Below are 17,865 nucleotides of genomic sequence, written 5' to 3'. Positions count from 1 at the left end.
TATTTATTAAAGTATTGGTACTTCAGTTATTACATAGTGCATAGTACACTTATTCTATGAATGTTCTATAGTTTGTATAATGTCTGTATGCATAAAATAATTCTTAAAGGGTTTGTTCACCCAAATATGAAAATTGTCATTTACTCACCCACATGTTGTTCCAAACCCATAAGACTTTTGTCCGTCTTCAGAACACAAATGAAGATATTTTGAATGAAATCTGAGAGATTTCTGTTCTCTCCATTGACAGCTACCCAACTACCACTTTGACGCTTCAAAAAGTTCATAAAGCGATCATAAAACTAATCCATATGAACTGAGCAGTTTAGCCCAACTTTTCTGCAGAGATGATCACTTTATATGATGAACATAATGAATTTAGGCTTTTATCCACTGAAGGCCAACCAGGCTCAAACTTGCTGCGAAACACGAGAATGAGCCTCGTTAGTTCCGTTTATCATAACTGATGTGTGCGTTGATTGTTCATTTGTGAATAAATGCCTAAATTGAAACTGTTCATCATATGATGCTATCGTGTCACTTCAGAAAATTTGGACAAACTGCTCAATTTGTATGAATTAGTTTTATGATCTCTTTGAACTTTTTGATGTGTCAAAGTGGTAGTTGCGTAGCTGTTAATGGAGAGAAAGAAAGCTCTCAGATTTCATCATTAAGATCTTCATTTGTGTTCCAAAGATGAACGAGATCTTATGGGTTTGGAACGACATGAGGGTGAGTAAATGATGACAGAATTTTTGGGTGAACTATCCCTTTAAATCTATTAAATCTGCATTTGAATAAAAATGAATATCTTTATATTGTAAGACAATGAAATATGAAGTCATTGTGAAAAGTTTTGATGTGAGTATCTTAGATCTGAATGCATTTAAAGGCTGAATTTCTTGTTTGTGTTTAGTTGAAGATGCATTGGGGGAAGGTGCACTTGTTCAAGTACTGAGTGTAAGTACACATACTAAGAACACATTCTGTCATTAATTACTCACCCTCATGTCGTTCCAAACCCCGTAAGACCTTCGTTCATCTTTGTAAAACAAATTAAGATCTTATTGATGAAATCCAAGAGGTTTCTGAACGTTCTGAGGTTTCATAGACCGCAACGGGATTGCAAATTTCAAGGCCCAGAAAGGTAGTAAAGAAATTGTTAAAAATAGTCCATGTGACTACATGGATTCATTTTGTGCACAAAAATAACGACTTTATTTAACAGTTTCTTCTCTTCTGTGTCAGATCTCATATGCTATTTGTGGTGTAACTGCAGTGTGACATGCGTCTGATGCTGATGCTGGCCAATAGTGAGCCGGCGTTCTGACGTAGAACCCGGAAGCGCTGTACTGTTTAATACGCAAATAGCATAGGAGATCTGACACCGCCGAGAAGAAATTGTTGAATCAATTCATTATTTTTGTTTGTTTTTTTGCACTCAAGTATTCTCGTCGCTCCATAATATTAGGGTTGAACCCCTTTAGTCACATGGACTATTTTAACGATGTCTTTACTAATATGCAATGACGTTGCTGTCTATGGAGGATATCAAAAATATCTTCATTTGTGTTACGAAGATGAACGAAGGTCTTGTGGGTTTGGACCGACATGAGGGTGAGTAATAAATGACAGAATTTTCATTTTTGTTCTGTTAATGTTCTGTTAATTTACTCGCCCTCAGGCCTTCCAAGATGTAGGTGACATTTTTTCTTTCAGTATAACAGTAAAGATTTTTACCTGAAACCGTGGTCCTTCATATAATATAAAAGTCGACGGCTACCATCACTTTGATAGTGAAAAAAACAAAAACAAAACATATATACCAGCAAAACAAAATTATTGCTGGTGGCTCCTGACAATACATTTAGGTCTTATGAAGAGAAACGATTGGTCTGTGCAAGAAACTGAAAATTATTTACAACATTATTACCTGTAATCCACAGCTTCGGCAAACCTTCTTGAGCGTGTTTACGGCAGTCTGGAGCCTGAGCTTCCTGTCACATAATGACAATCTGTCTATACAACATGCGTCAACAATGATTTTGCTCTCATGCCTACGTCATTATGCGGCCTCGTTTACACTGTCAGTGAAATGTGACCCAATTCCGATTTTTTGCTCATATGTGACACAGATCTGATGTGTTCTATGACAGTGTAAACAGGAAAAAAAACCGCATGCATTCGGATATTTCGAGATCGGTTTCAGGCCTCATTCATATGTGGAAATAAATCGGATATGTGCCAATGCGATTTTCTGAGGCATTAGGCAACGTCTCCGCGGCTTAATGAGAAGAGAAACCCCAACGTGCATCTGCAAAGGAACGGATGGCCCGACGAAACGTTGTGTTGTCGTAGGAGAGGAATGTGGACAAACATTGACACTACATATTGTACACAACAAAATTTCAGACCGACCGCTCCTTGTTAAAGGGATACTCCACTTTTTTTGGAAATAGGCTCATTTTACAACTCCCCCAGAGTTAAACAGTTGAGTTTTACCGTTTTTGAATCCATTCAGCCGATCTCCGGTTCTGGCGGTACCACTTTTAGCATAGCTTAGCATACATCATTGAAGTGGACAAGACCATTAGCATTTCTCTCAAAAAAATGACCAAAGAGTTTTGATATTTTTCCTATTTAAAACTTGACTCTTCTGTAGTTACATCGTGCACTAAAGACTGACGGAAAATGAAAAGTTGTGATTTTCTAGGCTGATATGGCTAGGAACTATACTCTCATTCCTGCGTAATAATCAAGAAACTTTACTGCCGTACCATGAGTGCAGCAGGCGTAATATGACATGACACAGCGCCTGAAAATAGGCTACCTTCCGTCAACATTACCAACGTGACAACCTGCTTGCACAGGGAGCGTTGGAAGTTACCTAGCTGGGGACTATTTTCAGGCGTCACAGTTGAAAGAACGTGTAAATGGATGGTCAGAAAAATCGGATAAATGTAACAAATCAGAATTGGGCATCAAGACCTGCAGTGTAAACGAGGCCTATGCGACAGGTATCTTACGATCCAAACTGGATTACAGATAATGTTGTAAATGTTCAGTTTCTTGCACAGACCGATCGTTTTGCTTCATAAAACCATAATTTATCAGCAGGAGCCACGGGTATTTTCTTTTGCGTGTATAGGTTTTTTTGGACTATCAAAGTGACGGTAGCCATTGACTTGCATTATATGAATCACTAAGGACCACGGTTTCAGGTAAAAAATCTTCTTTACTGGTCTACTGAAGAAAAAGTCACCTACATCTGGGATGGCCTGAGGGTGAGTAAATTAACAGCAAATGTTAATTTTTTTTTGGTGTTTTATCCCTTTAAATATATTTGTACTCCAGCTTGAACTGGATCGCTCCCAAGATGACTTGAATACTTCAGCTGGAGAGCAAAGAGGTTACCCTTCATACTTCATATAAAACATACTTTAGTTTTATGTTTTGGTGTTTATAAATCTGCATGGAAGAGTAGTTGACTGTTCCATTTTTTTTAATGTGACTTTAGAAGACTGTGCCAAGATGAGTACCGGAGTGGATTTACTGATGGATTTTCTTGATGTTGCTCCCCATGATAAGGTGTTTTGCTTTTTCTCACGTTTGTCTTTTTAAAGACCTACACCACTCAGTGGCTGAAAGTATTTTCCTCTCATATCATGTTTTTGCAGGTACAGGATGCATGCGAGACTGAGCATGAAACAAATACCTTACCTGAGGCGTTTAATGGTATGTCATGTTGGAATTCCATATTCAATTAAAAATAGTTTAATGTAAAGCGCTTCTATTTTAACAATAGAATGGATGTGTAGCATTCTAACAGAAACCATGGATTTTATTTTTTAGTAGATGTTACTGGAGATCTTATTGTTCTGACCAGTGATGATGGAGCAGAATCTGACACAGCATCTGATGGCACGGTATTATAAGCTTACAGTTAATTCTTGAGCCACAAACATATGTTTTATTTTTTTATTTTATTAATATCTCCTTTACTTTGAATACTGCAGCTTCAGGGAGATGTGATGGTCACGGAAATCGATCCTGATGCTGAAGAATCTTCATGTTAGTAATTTAAGTATACATTTAAATGGAAGTGTCCTAAATAGTCCTAATGCTTTTCTTTGAAGTAATGAGACTGAACCGGTTGAACTGAACTGATGGTCGTTTGCTTCACAGGCTTACAAGAGAAGTCAAATACATCTGATTGCACCAACTCAGAGGATCCACAAGTCACTCATCTGACCCTGAGAGTTGAGGACGCATCTGACGATGATGTCATTTTTGTTGGTGTTTTGCAAGAATCCCATGCAGAAGTATGTGAGCCGGAGAGTGAAAAAGAAAAACGTGACTAATGTAAACTTTGATGTCCCTAAAAATAGTTGATTTTGTTTGTGCATGGTTTTTCCATTTTGTTTATTACATTTAAATTTGTATTAAGTGGGGTTGTCTACTTGTTACCATAAACCGTATAGTAGCAACAGTAAGCACTGCTGCTTGTTCATAGAGTTGAGCTGGAGTTTTCACCTTCCAGTACTGTTCACCGATTTCACTTTGCAGATATGAAGGCTGTTTTGTTTTTCCATTTATTACACAGCCTTTCATTGTGTTCCTTAATGGATTTCTAAAACTGTTTCTAAATTATACTTTGTACAAGGATTTTGTTATTTGTTCAGATGCTCTTAAAAGTTTACACTTGTGGTGAAAAAGCAATTTGCTGCATTTTGTGGTAACTGGTTGAAATTTTCTTTAATAAATATACTCCCTTTGTGTGCAGCACTAATACGAACATATCTTAACAGTTATTATTCAGACTTTTTGTATAAAAAAAAAAAAATTGACATGCCAAAGGTAAGATATGTTTAATAAACAAAATCACAAATATATAAGAAAAAATTGTGCAATTTTTTTGTGGCTGTACTGGAATCCAGCGAGAAATATTGAAATCTTACATAATAGCTTTTAAAAAATGTCAGAGTACCAGAGAGTAGTGTAAAAATTGATTTCAATAATTTACAAATCAGGAAATCACAGGTTTGTTACAGATCCAGAGATGATTGTAGACTCTCTAATAAGGTTATTTTCTACAGTGTTAAAATTGTTCTCAATATAGGGCAACGTATAAACACTATGCTGAATACATTTCACAGTATGGTATTTATATTTGTAAATGGTTGTCTGCTAATGGCCTCCTTGTAATGTCAGAATCCACTGAAAAACATTTAATTGATATAAAAACCTCTGCTCTACATGGCTGTAAGAACAATAAGGCACGTAACAGAATGGTGTTAAAAAATCTATTGCACTGTTTTGCAATGTAGCTGGTAGAAATCCTGTAATTTGTAGGTTTACCGTTTAAAAAAATACTAAATGTAATTTACATAAGATCACTGTCTAATCCATAGTGCAAATTCAATCGTACACCGCATTCAATATTAAAGTCTCTTATGAAATTTCCAAAATAGATAGGCCCTTTCTCATGTAACCTTCTGACTCAGTTTCATGTGAATTTGCATTTACATTTGCATTGCACATTACAAAATCATTGTACTGATTAAACATTTCATGTTACTCGATTACATAGATGATTGTGGTATAACAATATTGGTTCCTTGAATCAAGTTGTCATCTTTTCCATCAATTAAAGGATCCCACTTATTGAAGTCTCTGTCCAGATCTGGAAAATAAAGTTAAAAATTAAATATTGCAAACAAGTTCACAGTATTCTGTACACTAAGCATGGGGCGAAAAATGCTCAAAAAGGCTGAAATGATTTGATCAAAAATAGTCATTATGAAATACTATTGAAAAAAATTAATTACCTTTTTCAAATAGTGTAAAATGTTATTTATACCTGCGACGTCTTTTTAATGACAATTTAATCCATCCATACATTTTTTTTTTTTTAATCTTACCCCAAACTTCTAAACGGTAGTGTATTACAAACGATTTAACGGAATAGCAAGAGCTGAAACACTCTGAACCATTCATACTAAAAAAGGTAAATTAACTCACTTAAGTGCCTCTGAAGAAAAGCCAAAGTTGCTTTGTTGGAAAGATCCATGGCTATATATGGATCAATCTCTCCTTTCAGCTTCAGGAGCCTTCCAATCCAGTTCCCAGTAAGAAATGTGAAATCTGGGAAGCTCTGATGGACTGTCCCCCTGCCAAAACATTGTAAAGCACAATTAAACGAAGCAAAAAAATATTTTGTGGAGGGGAATGAAAAAAAGAATTACTGACTTGATGGTTATCATTTTTCTGGGAATCATGGCAGAGTCCAGCTTCTTCATACGAATGATATTCCCAATCCACTGGAATTTTTCAGAGTTGATAAAAAAGATTGGCTGCTTCACTCCTGGGAAGATCTCCTCATCCAAGGGAAACATCCAGGAGTCCAGTGCCACGCCACACCTAAGAAGCAACATTGATGCAAGGATGAACATTTTGTTTTTCAATCTCTCTTCACAAGCTACTAGCACTATTAACATGTTCCTATAATTAGATGTTTAGCAAGTAAATATGTCTTTCATGGCTAATAAGTGTAATTTCTTCCTGAAAAATCACCTCTGTATTTAATGCAAATAATGTTTTCATTAACTTTTTTTGGTACATGATTCTCTCTATAAGGCTATTTAGAGTGATAACAAGGTTTCAAGTAGTGGGGGAGGCTTTTTTTCTAAAAAAAAAAAAACAGGAAACTTGCAGAAGTTTTCAAACATCAGAGTGGAGGATAAAATAAAGGCCAACCGCACTGACTGAAAGCATCGTTTCTCAAACAGTCTGCTAAATATGCTAATAATCTACCCACAAGATCTTGTAACACAAATTATGTCACGATACGTATTGGACATGCTAGACAGCACAAACCGTACTTGAATTTGACATCCTTGCACAAACATTCGATCACCGTCGCGCCTCCGAAGGAATGCCCCATAACTGCTATTCTACACAAGTCCATGGAATTCTGTAATGCAGAAAAGCTCATTACCACCAGCTCTCCATCACTTATTTACAGTACAATAATAAATAAAGTCTTACGGAATATGATCAAGCAGTTTATTTTTTCTTTGTTCTCACAAGTTTAAACTCATTGTAATATTCACCTCCAATGTTGACAAATCAAAGTTGGACTGTAAGATGTTCTCGACAGACTTTCCTGAATTGATGTCAAAGAGAATATTTAAGGCTTTGATGCATTCATCTGCTCTTTGCTTTACCTGAAACATAAAGGACATTTGATTAATTTACATGGAACACAGACAGTTTCATCAATTGTGCACTAGCCAGGACCACAATACATTTCAGTAATTATTTACAAACAAGTACAATTGTCACTAATACTACTATTATTGATGGGTTTTCAGTGCAAAACAACACAAAAATCGAATATTTTGAGAAAGGCGGCAGCAAATTCAGTCATTTACGGCTACAAATATCAGACTAGGACTGATTAGAATAGGAAGAATATGTTTGAGATATCTGATGAGTATTGAGATTTTCCTCACTTGCTTGTTTCTTAGAGGAAACTCATGCTCCCCTGGTTTCAACGGCCTGTAGTACATCCAAACCTCCTCCAGATTATCAGACACAGGCTTGGCAATGTCACATGACGGATGCCTTTTTGTTCCCGGCTCAGCGTGTTCTCTGAAGTAAAATGATGCAGAGGCAGATTCATCCCTGAAATTGAAAAGATATTTTAGTGAAAGTAAAACACACCAGGACAAAGACAACACATGATAAAATGGTCTGTCACTAGCTCATTTTCAGTCTTTTCAGGCTTCATTTAATAAAATATTAATTTTATAACCATAAGTAGCAAAATCTAATTTCTAGTTAATAGTGAGGCTCAACACACTTCATACTCTTTATAGATAAATGTTTCCTAAAACTGCAATACTACAAAGCATTTCCATTGTTCCATTTTGACTTAATAGTTTACACTACTTTTACACTAGTTTAAATTCCGATCCCAGTTCCATAACCTGAAAGGTCGTGTGACCGTCGCTGCTGTTAGTCCTGTGTTATGTGTCAGTCCACCAGTAAACACTGTTAAAAATGTGATGACCTAGTTTATACTATTGTTTGCACACTCCTCACACACTTTGACTATAACAACATACAAAACCTTTCAGGGCAAGGAACATTTCTGAACCATAATTGTGACCATGTCAGTTTGTGGTTAGCGGATATCTCTTATCTCAACATACTGGTCCGATGGAAAGCAAAAAAGCTTTTACAGCTAATAACTGAAAGCAAGCACCTGTGCTCCACGGCTGCAACAATGAAGCCCTGCGACGCCAGTTCAACACATATGGCTGAATACAATGTCCTGAACATACAACACACAAAAACACAGTGGGAATGTAAAATACTGCATCATTGTTCAGGTTTTTGTGCCTAAATTGTCAAACCAACCAAACCTGAAAGCTCCCAGTCCATGAGAAAAGATAATGACGGGATATTTCCCATCCGGTTTAAATGATGCACTCCAGGCTGCTGGGATTTTACAAGACCCTAATGTGAACAAACATACATAAATGGCCATAGCATGACAACAGTGGCAACCAATGTTTTAACCACATATCAAAGTGCCAGGAAGTGGCATGGTGAGCTGCCAGTGTGTCACGACACAAACTACATTTTCAAAAGCCCCAGCACCGAATAGCCCACACAAAAAAAATTTTTTTACCAAAGAGGTAGTTGAAAATTCTTTCACTCAGTGCTCTGTTTATCTTCATAAAGTCTGCGAGGCCGTTGAAATACTCTCTGCACGGGACCCAGTCTGGCAGCTGAGGATTCTCGGATGCTTGGCACGGATAGTAGAGTCTCAAGAACGTATCCTTGAAAAAATATATAGGCTATGTATTAATCTGATAATGACACACATACAATCATGAACACACAATTCAAGTACACACTTACATGTACTGTGTGGCCCACCATCAGGTCTGTGCATCCCACTTGGTGGGGTCCTTTTCCTGGCGGGATACTCATAGTATTGTTGTGGCAATTTGAATTACCCATTGCGAAAACAAGCAACCAGTTCACCTTTGGCATAAACTTTAAACCTGAAAAACAAGAACCACATGTCACAAGTTTTCATGTCACAAGTTTTCAAACAAGCTTACTGACTCACTCAGGTCACACTGTTCTTGGTTCTTTTAGCTAACTCAGTGCTTGTTGTGAATAACCACTTTTTGGTTTATTAGTCACATGGATACTGTCTTTTAGAGAAGTAACTTTACTCTTAGATCATGCGAGTTCACTGTGGTTGTCAGTGTAATAGTTACTACCCGCAGTCCCGCACAATAGCAGCTTACAGAAATAAAAAGAAAAGCAGTTAAAGCAATGGTCTGACTATTAAAGAAATATGTTTTTTTATATATATATCAGTGACGCAATAGGAAGTGGCTGTAAAAACAGCGAAACCAGTGACACAACCAGCTTGTTTACAGTTAGCATACTAGCCATTGCGAAGTGCCGAACCACTTTTAAATCTCATTTGTAATGACTTACCCGCCGTTGACTTTGACCATTCATATATCTTCTTGGCCAGAGTCAGTTGAACAAGTCTGCCGACAAAATACATCGACATTAGCAGGGCTAACTTACATTAAGCGTCAGCTGAAGACCAACAGGCGAAGCCTCATCCTGACCGCGACTCGACACGTCTGTAAATTGAGTCACAGATCAGGCTGTTTTTGGATCAGTTTGTGAAAGTGTTTTTGAACAAATCTGTTCAGTGAATGATTCGTCGAGAAAACGATTCGCACTAAAAATGAAATGCCTGCGTGTCTGCCCTCAAAGACGGACTATCGCGTAAGCCAATAGCATTCGAGTGCGGGTTGTGACGCAGCATATCATTGGTTGGACTTATTAAACGAACACGCCCCCTTCACTGAACAAATCTGTTCAGTTCAGAAATTAAGAATCTTTCAGAGTCTGAACAAGATTCGGACCGGCGAAACAGCTGGTTTGAAAAAAAAAAAAAAAACGCAATAAACTGGGAAATCCAGTCAATAAACAAATGAGTCACTTTTCCAGGAATGGGGATCTGTTGGGACTGGCAGAGTCAGACTGAACCAAAGCAAGCATGTTCGTTCAGTTCAGCATGCGAGTCAGTTTCATGTTAAACGATGAAAGAAATTAAGCCGAAGATTTATGAATGTGTACATGCTGTTAGTAGATTTGTAGACAAATAAAAATAATAATAAAGGACTTGTTTTAGTTGTTAACGACTCGGTGTTTTGGAATTAATTAGTTCAGTGAGCTGAACTGGCACGGAGCGAGCGGAGTGGAGAGCGTTGAGCTTCACGCTCGCGCAGTGCATTTTGGGATTGACAGCGGACCGGAGAAGGCGTTTAGAGCGTCAAAAGGTTGGGCAGTTCACTATGGAATTCCAAAGCTGCCAATATTAAAAATAAATAAATATACAAATAAATGTAAAAAAGAATAAATAAATATATAAATAAATATAGAAAAGCAAAAAAACGAAAATAAATAATTATTTATACATTTATTTCCTTATTTATGTATATATTAATTTTTTTCCATGTTTATTTATTTATTCTTTTATTTATTTATACATTTATTCATTTCTACATTTATTTATTTTTACATTTATTTATTTCTACATTTATTTATTTATTCATTTATTTCTTCCAACATTTCTTCCTGCGTAGGGTAATGAGGAGGGCGTGGCTTACCTCAGACATAGCAATCGAGCTCAGAGTAAGCGAAGGCAAAGGGTTGAGGCCACAGTGACACCCTGTGGCGAAATACAATAGCTCACTGAAATTAGACAGGCTCTGTTGACATTGAAGGGGTTCTCCGGCCATGTCCGGAATAAAGAGTAGCCTATCCATATCACACAATAAGATTTAGGATTTTGACCATATACCTCGCAGTCACAGACCGTATCAATGTCAGTGAGCTATACTTATTGTATTTCGCCACAGGGTGTCACTGTGGCCTCAACCCTTCGCCTTCGCTTACTCTGAGCTCGATTGCTATGTCTGAGGTAAACCACGCCCTCCTCATTACCCTACGCAGGAAGAAATGTAGGAAGAAATAAATGAATAAATAAATAAATGTAGAAATACATAAATGTATAAATAAATAAATGTAAAAAATAAATAAATGTATAAATAAATACATGTATAAATGAATACATGTATAAATAAATAAAAGAATAAATGAATAAATATGGAAAAAAATAAATATATACATAAATAAGGAAATAAATGTATAAATAATTATTTATTTTCGTTTTTTTGCTTTTCTATGTATATTTATTTATATATTTATTTATTTATTTATTCTTTTTTACATTTATTTGTATATTTATTTATGTATTTATTTATTTTTAATATTGGCAGCTTTGGAATTCCATAGTTTATGCAAACTTTATGCAAATAACAAGCGAAAAACGCAGTCGGCAGCCAATTGCTGTGGTGTTCGGGATGTGACGTGTGATGTGATGTGATCTTGAGAGCTTAAAATATGCAAATTGTGCTGGAGTTTACGCTGGATTTATTACGTAAATAATTTTGTTTACAAAATAGTTGTTATACATATGTTAAATATTTCAGTTGTGGTGTGTTCATGGTGATTAGGCTATATACTGGCTGCATGGGTTTATAAAAGTTTGTAAAATTGGCAGGATATCTTTGCTTGGGGCATTTGAAAAAAAAAAATCTTGTCTATTTCCGAATGTAATCGCGTGCATCTCTGATGATTATACTGTGTGTGTTAAAAAACAACAACAAAAAAAAAAAAACGATTAAACACTCGCAACAGACACCCCAAAGCGTTATAGCGTGCCGCTGTAGTGGACACGCAGACTTTGAATCCAAGTTCTTCATACTCCATGTATGAAACTAATTAGTCTGTACATCACATTTTTCTTAAATTAATTTAAATACTCCTATTTTGCTTTTAACTGTGTTGTCTTGCCAACGTTTAACACAGGTTTAGCATTGATTTCCACCTTGAGTCATATTCTGCACTTTATAAATAGCCCAGTTGTTTTTTGTTTTCATTCAGTGCATATTAATTAAAACATTTACTAGGATAAGGATTGTTTTGTGCAGTTATTAAACATGTTGGGCTTTATGGGAGACACGTGTCCTTTGGGTTATCACAAATCTACTGTCAGTAATGAGACTTCAAATCCATTGTTCCAATAAACATGGTCAAAGGCTAAAGTTCTCTTTATATAATTTAAGCGATGGCAATATCTCCTACCTCACATACTGTCAGTAAGAATGCTTTTACAGGGGCTGCTCATCTTTACAGTGCTGGCTGTAGCACTTCATGCTGTGAGTGATTTTCTGTATTTATAATTTACACTTTATAATATTATACTTTAACAGGCTTTGGTCCCTATTGCATATGCACTTATCTGGACATCTACAGTGATTGCTATCTCTAAATGCATTGGGATTAACCATATTCCTGCCATGACTTTCAGATTCCAGTTTCGACTCGTATTCATGGTAAGATTAATGATTTTAATTAATTACTGTAAGTTCTAATTTTTTTTTTATTTCATTCATCTAAATAAATGTATAACACTATATTTATTACAGAGGTTGAAGATGAACCAAATTTCAACCCTTTCATCAACCTTGGTAAATTGTTTTATGCATTCTATTACAAAACACTGAGGCAACAAAGTTCCTTTTAATGCTACTGTATATTCAAAGAAATACTTTGAGTTTGATTCCTTTGCAAAATATTACTAAACAATTTTTTTAACTTGTTTGTCAGGAGCAAAAACCCGACTGATTGAGGGAGACATAGCCCTACCTGTAAGAGCGCAACCATGTCATAATTCAGTTTTGTTGCACTGCTGAAATCTTCTTAATAATATCTATCACTATGTATTGTTGATTTAAAAAACTGTCTATTAAAACCCACATCCCTTCACAGCCTGGTCGAGTTGGTCTTATTAACACAACATACAGATGGAAGTTCCCTATTCCATACATTCTATCTGACAGCCTGGGTAAGTGATATTTACTTGTTTTCCAAATCGTTCAAAAACAAAAAATGACTTATTTGTGTTTTTATAATACTGATTTTCTTCATGGATAAATTCTCCCCATTTTACACAGACCTTAATGCAAAAGGTGCGGTCCATCAGGCATTTGAAATGTACCGTCTAAAGTCATGTGTTGATTTCAAACCCTATGAGGGAGAGAAGACGTTTATCAAATTTGAGAAAAGAGATGGGTATGTGTGCAGCCAAACATTTTTCTGTTATAACATCAGCATATTTATGTTGAGCACATCCACACAGAATTTTACCACAAATTCAGTTAATCTGGGCCTGATAAGAAGTGTGTATATGATAATAATAAGCTCTGCTAAATAAACAAATTATCAAACCATTGTAGCATTCTAATGATGGTGTTTAGCAAATGGGATTCCACCATGAGACAACGCTTATCGTATATTATAAAACAAAGGAAATTACACTAACAGGACTTGTAATTGCGGTAGGTGCTGGTCCTATGTTGGAGATCTACAGAACGGGCAGGTGCTTTCTCTGGGGTCGGGCTGTGACCATAAGGCTGTGATTGAGCATGAACTTCTGCATGCCCTGGGCTTTTACCATACGCAGTCTCGCCAGGATCGAGATGACTATGTGAAGATCTGGCTAGATCAGGTCACTGAAGGTTAGTTCATTTGTTTTGCATGTAGTAGTTCCTGTGTAGTTCAATATTCATTATTTACTCTTACAATTTTGCATGTGGCTTTTATTTATAATAACATAATGTTTTTGTTTCTAGGCATGGAGCATAATTTCAACAAATATGATGACAGTTTTGTCACAGATCTAAATACACCATATGACTACGAGTCTGTCATGCATTATCGTCCATTTGCTTTCAACAAAGACCCCAGTATTCCTACCATCACAACCAACATCCCAGAGTTCTTCAACATCATAGGGCAATACCTGGACTTTAGTGAGATGGATGTTGTCAGACTGAATCGAATGTACAACTGCTGTAGGTTATTATAAATAATATAGAAGCATTTATGCATATATCCATATCTATCTAAATATATATACTGTATATATAATTTTTTTTTCAGCCTCTTCTCTTACCCTCCTGGACCAGTGCGCTTTTGAAAACATAAACATTTGTGGGATGGTACAGAGTTTGACTGACGATGCTGATTGGGTCCATCTTAAGAGTTCTCCTGGCTCCGAGGATCATACTCTCAGTGGACTATGCAGAGGTTACAAATCTCCATTTTCTGAAATATACATTTTCCATTTTGGCTGCCGTTTGGCCAATTTAAATAACGTTTTATATTTATTTTTAGATTTAGGATATACTATGCACTTTGACACCTCGACTGGAAATGAAGAACAATCCGCTCTCCTTGAGTCCCGCATCCTATATCCTAAGAGGAAGCTGCAGTGCCTGCAGTTTTTCTACAAAATGACAGGGAGTGTAAAGGACAGGCTAGTGATTTGGGCCAAGATGGATGATGGAACAGGAACCGTGCGAAAATTAAAGAAACTGCATACAATCTGGGGTAATTGTTTTCCTTTTTGAACTACTAGTAGCTTAGACTCTTAAAAATAAAGTAAGAACCACTGGAAACATTCCATTCCACAAAAGAGCACTTAGAAAAAATGGTTCTTTTAAGAACTGTTCACTGAAAGACTTGTAGGTGTAAATTGCAGGAAAGCTTTAAAGGGTAAGTTCGGTATTTTACACTTAAAGCCCTGTTTAAAGATCGTTTCTGATGAAATAGAACGGTTAAGATTAAAATTTGGACACATGCTGCTGTCCCGAGAATTTTAGGTTTCTTTCGCTTTCCCCAAAACCTCTAGAATGGGTGTATAGGTGCACTGGAACAATACTTCATAAAACGCATTAAACTTTCGTTTACAAAGACCTGAAACTCACCGAGTGGTTAGGGGTGTTCACTGATATGCTCACACAAAAATCGCTGCAAAAGATGCTTTCCTCCAACAGGTGTTTTACCATTCGTTGTAAAACTGTGGACCTATTTTTCCAAACGTCTCACACCCGTAGATTCTTCCATTGAGAGCTTGAATAATAGACACTCCAGCCCAGTTGGTGGCGATAATGCACCTTTGCCAATTGCAAGCAAACCACTGGCATTTCATTGAGTACACAGAAGAAGCAGAAGAAGAAGCGGCGGAGTAATACTCTGGTAATACCGTACCTCACACAGCACATTCAATACAAGTCAATGGAGTTGGACAAAAACTATGATAAAACCTGTTGGAAAGCATCTTTTGCAGCGATTTTTGTGTGAGCATATCAGTGAACACCCCTGACCACTCGGTGAGTTTCAGGTCTTTGTAAACGAAAGTTTAATGCGTTTTATGAAGGATTGTTCCAGTGCACCTATACACCCATTCTAGAGGTTTTGGGGAAAGCGAAATAAACCTAAAATTCTCGGGACAGCAGCATGTTTCCAAATCTTAATCTTAACCGTTCTATTTAATCAGAAACGATCTGTAAACAGGGCTTTAAGTGTAAAATACCGAACTTGTCCTTTAAGATATTATACATGATTGTAAAATAATTTTAAATCAACATTTCATGTCCACATATTCATGTATTAATTTAGTGAGTGACTGTATAATAATCAGAATAATGTACGTAATCATTATCCCTTAAATGATCCCTTATGTAATCCTTTATCATAAAATGAATGTGGCGTTAACAAAAGGCTTGTCTTACCCAGCTGACGAAGACGAAACATGGAAGATTGCTCATGTGCCATTGCAGATAGGAGCAAAATTCCGCTATGCATTCCAGGCAGTGAGAGGAGACCCTGCCAGTGCCAGCTCTGGAGGAGGCATATTCATCGATGACATCAGCCTGACTGAGACGCACTGCCCAGCCGCTGTCTGGCGCATCCAGAACTTCTCGAGCATCCTGAAAACAGCCGACTACAACACCGTGCTGAACAGCCCTCGTTTCTACAGTCCTGAGGGTTACGGTTATGGGATTCAAGTACGCCCAATCTCTAGCTACTCCGATTACACAGGCAACTACACTGGTTTGTACTTCCATCTGGCCAGTGGTGACAATGACATTGTGATGCAGTGGCCTGCTGTGAACCGCCAGGCCACCATAGTGGTGATGGACCAGGATCCAGACATTAAGCTGAGGATGTCCTCTGCTCGTAGCCTCACCACTGACCTGGCCACAGGTATGTGGTGATGGCTTCTTTTGTGATATATATATATGTGAATATATATGTGATATAACATGTTCTTTTTGTTTTGCTGTTCTTTAGTCAATGGAAACCAACTGATATGGGACAATCCAAGAAAGTTTGGGACCTTTGACCCAAACTGCCAGTGTTATCGAGGAGAGTCAGTGGGATGGAGGACTTTCATAAAACACTACGACTTGCGCAGACGGAATTACCTGAAAAATGATGACCTCATCATCTTTGTTGACTTTGAGGGTACATTTACACTGAGTAACACATTCTGTCTTAGAAATTAATTGTGTTACTGTCTAATAGTTTGGTTTTGTGTGTCTCTTTACAGACTTAACAAGCCTGATAAATAGTGAAGTTCCGGTTGCACCAAAGGTTTGAGGCTGATAAGTGTGTAAGTGAGCTCAGTTACCATAAATACAGCAGTTCTATTCTTTCAGAACAAAAGGACTTGCAATAAGCTTTAGTTTACACTTTATTTCGATAGCCCTCTTTATAACTTCTACTAACTATAAATAACTTTGCAACTACATGTCAACTAACTCTCATTAATTTGCAACTATACGTCAACACCAACAACAACAAAAATGAATTAGAGTAAAGTAGACTTTTAGGTCATGGTTAGTAGAAAAGGTTGAAATGTACTTGCAAAGTAACTTATAGTCAGTAGAATGTCTGTTGGGAGAGCATCAAAATAAAGTGTATTCAGCCGATATTAAGCAGACAATCTGTTAATACTCTAATAACTAGTTGACATGTAGTTGCAATGTATTATTCAGTAAAATAATGTGGACTATCGAAATAAAGTGTTACCACTCAAGTGTTATTGGTTTAACTACCTCTGCTTTTGATCTACCAATAACTAATTAATAAATAATCAGTTGTTTGATAAATGACATACAGTATGATATGTTTGTGAAATTGTATGAGATAATTTACTTTTTTATCTCTTTGAAACAGGTGCCTGTCTGAAGAGGGAAAGCTGTGTGCATTGTGGAGAATGTCATCTAACACATCTTAAAACGGAATTTGATTACTACAAAAAATGTGTTTGATATACTCACTCTGTACTCTAACTTTTTAAACATTCCCAATAAAGTTTGAAATGAAACTCTTTTACCAAACGTCATATTAATGGAGTCAATAATTGTGAATATTTTACACATTGCACTGGCATCTGAAGTGATACACCTGCATGCAGTTGAAACCTTGTTAGTTTTCTGTGTGCACTTTACTGTTAAAATGTAATATCTTTATCTTATCTGAAATCTGATATGACTATGTTGCAGTGCCGAGGTTATACTCATCTCCATATCTTGGCCTGCAGTAAACCTTTAACTCTATTCGTCTTATCTTTTGTTTTGCGTTTGCAGATCAGATATCAAAAAGTCCTTTTACAAATAAGCTTTTGTACTTTAAAGTCACCAATGAAATCAAAATAGTCAATTCTTCTTTTTTAATGGAATGTTACAGTATTTATTATAAATGATTCATCCGTGCACACTATTATTATTTTTAAATTCAAGTGCCCTCGTAATCTTTAATAAAAACTTCCCCTCCCACTTGCAATGACTTCTCTTCTCTTCTCTTCTCTTCTCTTCTCTTCTCTTCTCTTCTCTTCTCTTC

At 36.5% G+C, this 17,865-nt stretch overlaps 3 protein-coding genes across 5 annotated transcripts in view; 2 read left to right on the top strand and 1 right to left on the bottom strand.

Annotated features, from left to right (window-relative positions):
• tdrd6a (tudor domain containing 6a) overlaps positions 1-4,888 on the top strand; it is a 48,363-nt gene extending 43,475 nt beyond the window's left edge. The window contains exons 10-16 of one of the 2 annotated variants that reach the window (XM_081378167.1): positions 917-960; positions 3,355-3,409; positions 3,518-3,588; positions 3,678-3,735; positions 3,853-3,926; positions 4,017-4,071; positions 4,186-4,888. In XM_081378167.1, coding sequence (XP_081234293.1) covers positions 917-960; positions 3,355-3,409; positions 3,518-3,588; positions 3,678-3,735; positions 3,853-3,926; positions 4,017-4,071; positions 4,186-4,361 — 533 coding nt within the window. In that variant the 3' untranslated portion in view covers positions 4,362-4,888. The remainder of the gene's footprint in view (positions 1-916; positions 961-3,354; positions 3,410-3,517; positions 3,589-3,677; positions 3,736-3,852; positions 3,927-4,016; positions 4,072-4,185) is intronic. The other variant, XM_081378166.1, reaches the window with a different exon arrangement.
• On the bottom strand, positions 4,853-10,337 carry pla2g7 (phospholipase A2, group VII (platelet-activating factor acetylhydrolase, plasma)). Of its 2 annotated transcripts, none has more exons than XM_081378168.1 (11): positions 9,526-10,337; positions 8,932-9,077; positions 8,699-8,849; positions 8,430-8,523; positions 8,270-8,338; positions 7,515-7,686; positions 7,113-7,226; positions 6,882-6,973; positions 6,250-6,420; positions 6,022-6,170; positions 4,853-5,683 (listed from the first exon to the last, which is right to left on the bottom strand). In XM_081378168.1, the coding sequence occupies exons 1-11, from the start codon at positions 9,602-9,604 to the stop codon at positions 5,583-5,585; spliced, it is 1,338 nt and encodes a 445-aa protein (XP_081234294.1). In that variant the 5' UTR covers positions 9,605-10,337; the 3' UTR covers positions 4,853-5,582. The 2 variants fall into 2 exon arrangements, with proteins under 2 accessions (XP_081234294.1, XP_081234295.1); XM_081378169.1 differs by having other exon boundaries at positions 9,622-9,851.
• Positions 10,338-12,574: 2,237 nt separating this feature from the next.
• mep1a.1 (meprin A, alpha (PABA peptide hydrolase), tandem duplicate 1) lies at positions 12,575-17,367 on the top strand (the record flags this gene model as incomplete). The annotated part of the gene is made up of 12 exons (XM_081378958.1): positions 12,575-12,641; positions 12,781-12,821; positions 12,943-13,018; positions 13,128-13,245; positions 13,516-13,691; positions 13,806-14,027; positions 14,116-14,262; positions 14,350-14,565; positions 15,754-16,224; positions 16,312-16,485; positions 16,571-16,633; positions 17,200-17,367. 11 exons carry the CDS (start codon positions 12,575-12,577, stop codon positions 16,618-16,620), a joined length of 1,758 nt encoding a protein of 585 aa, XP_081235084.1. The 3' UTR covers positions 16,621-16,633; positions 17,200-17,367.
• Positions 17,368-17,865: the final 498 nt, after the last annotated feature.

This window comes from Scardinius erythrophthalmus, assembly GCF_964197995.2.
Source record: "Scardinius erythrophthalmus genome assembly, chromosome: 11".
Taxonomy (NCBI): domain Eukaryota; kingdom Metazoa; phylum Chordata; class Actinopteri; order Cypriniformes; family Leuciscidae; genus Scardinius; species Scardinius erythrophthalmus.
Note: the sequence above shows the minus strand (reverse complement) of the source record. Positions and strands in the feature narration are given on the sequence as shown.

Bases quoted from the DNA above. Each gene is read 5' to 3' on its own strand.
- pla2g7 (XM_081378168.1), bottom strand. From the start codon at position 9,604: ATGTCGATGTATTTTGTCGGCAGACTTGTTCAACTGACTCTGGCCAAG. The intron at 6,421-6,881 runs GTACGGTTTGTG...GTTGCTTCTTAG, and splicing joins TGCAAGGATGTCAAATTCAA to GTGTGGCGTGGCACTGGACT. The intron at 6,171-6,249 runs GTCAGTAATTCT...ATGTTTTGGCAG, and splicing joins AGAAAAATGATAACCATCAA to GGGGACAGTCCATCAGAGCT.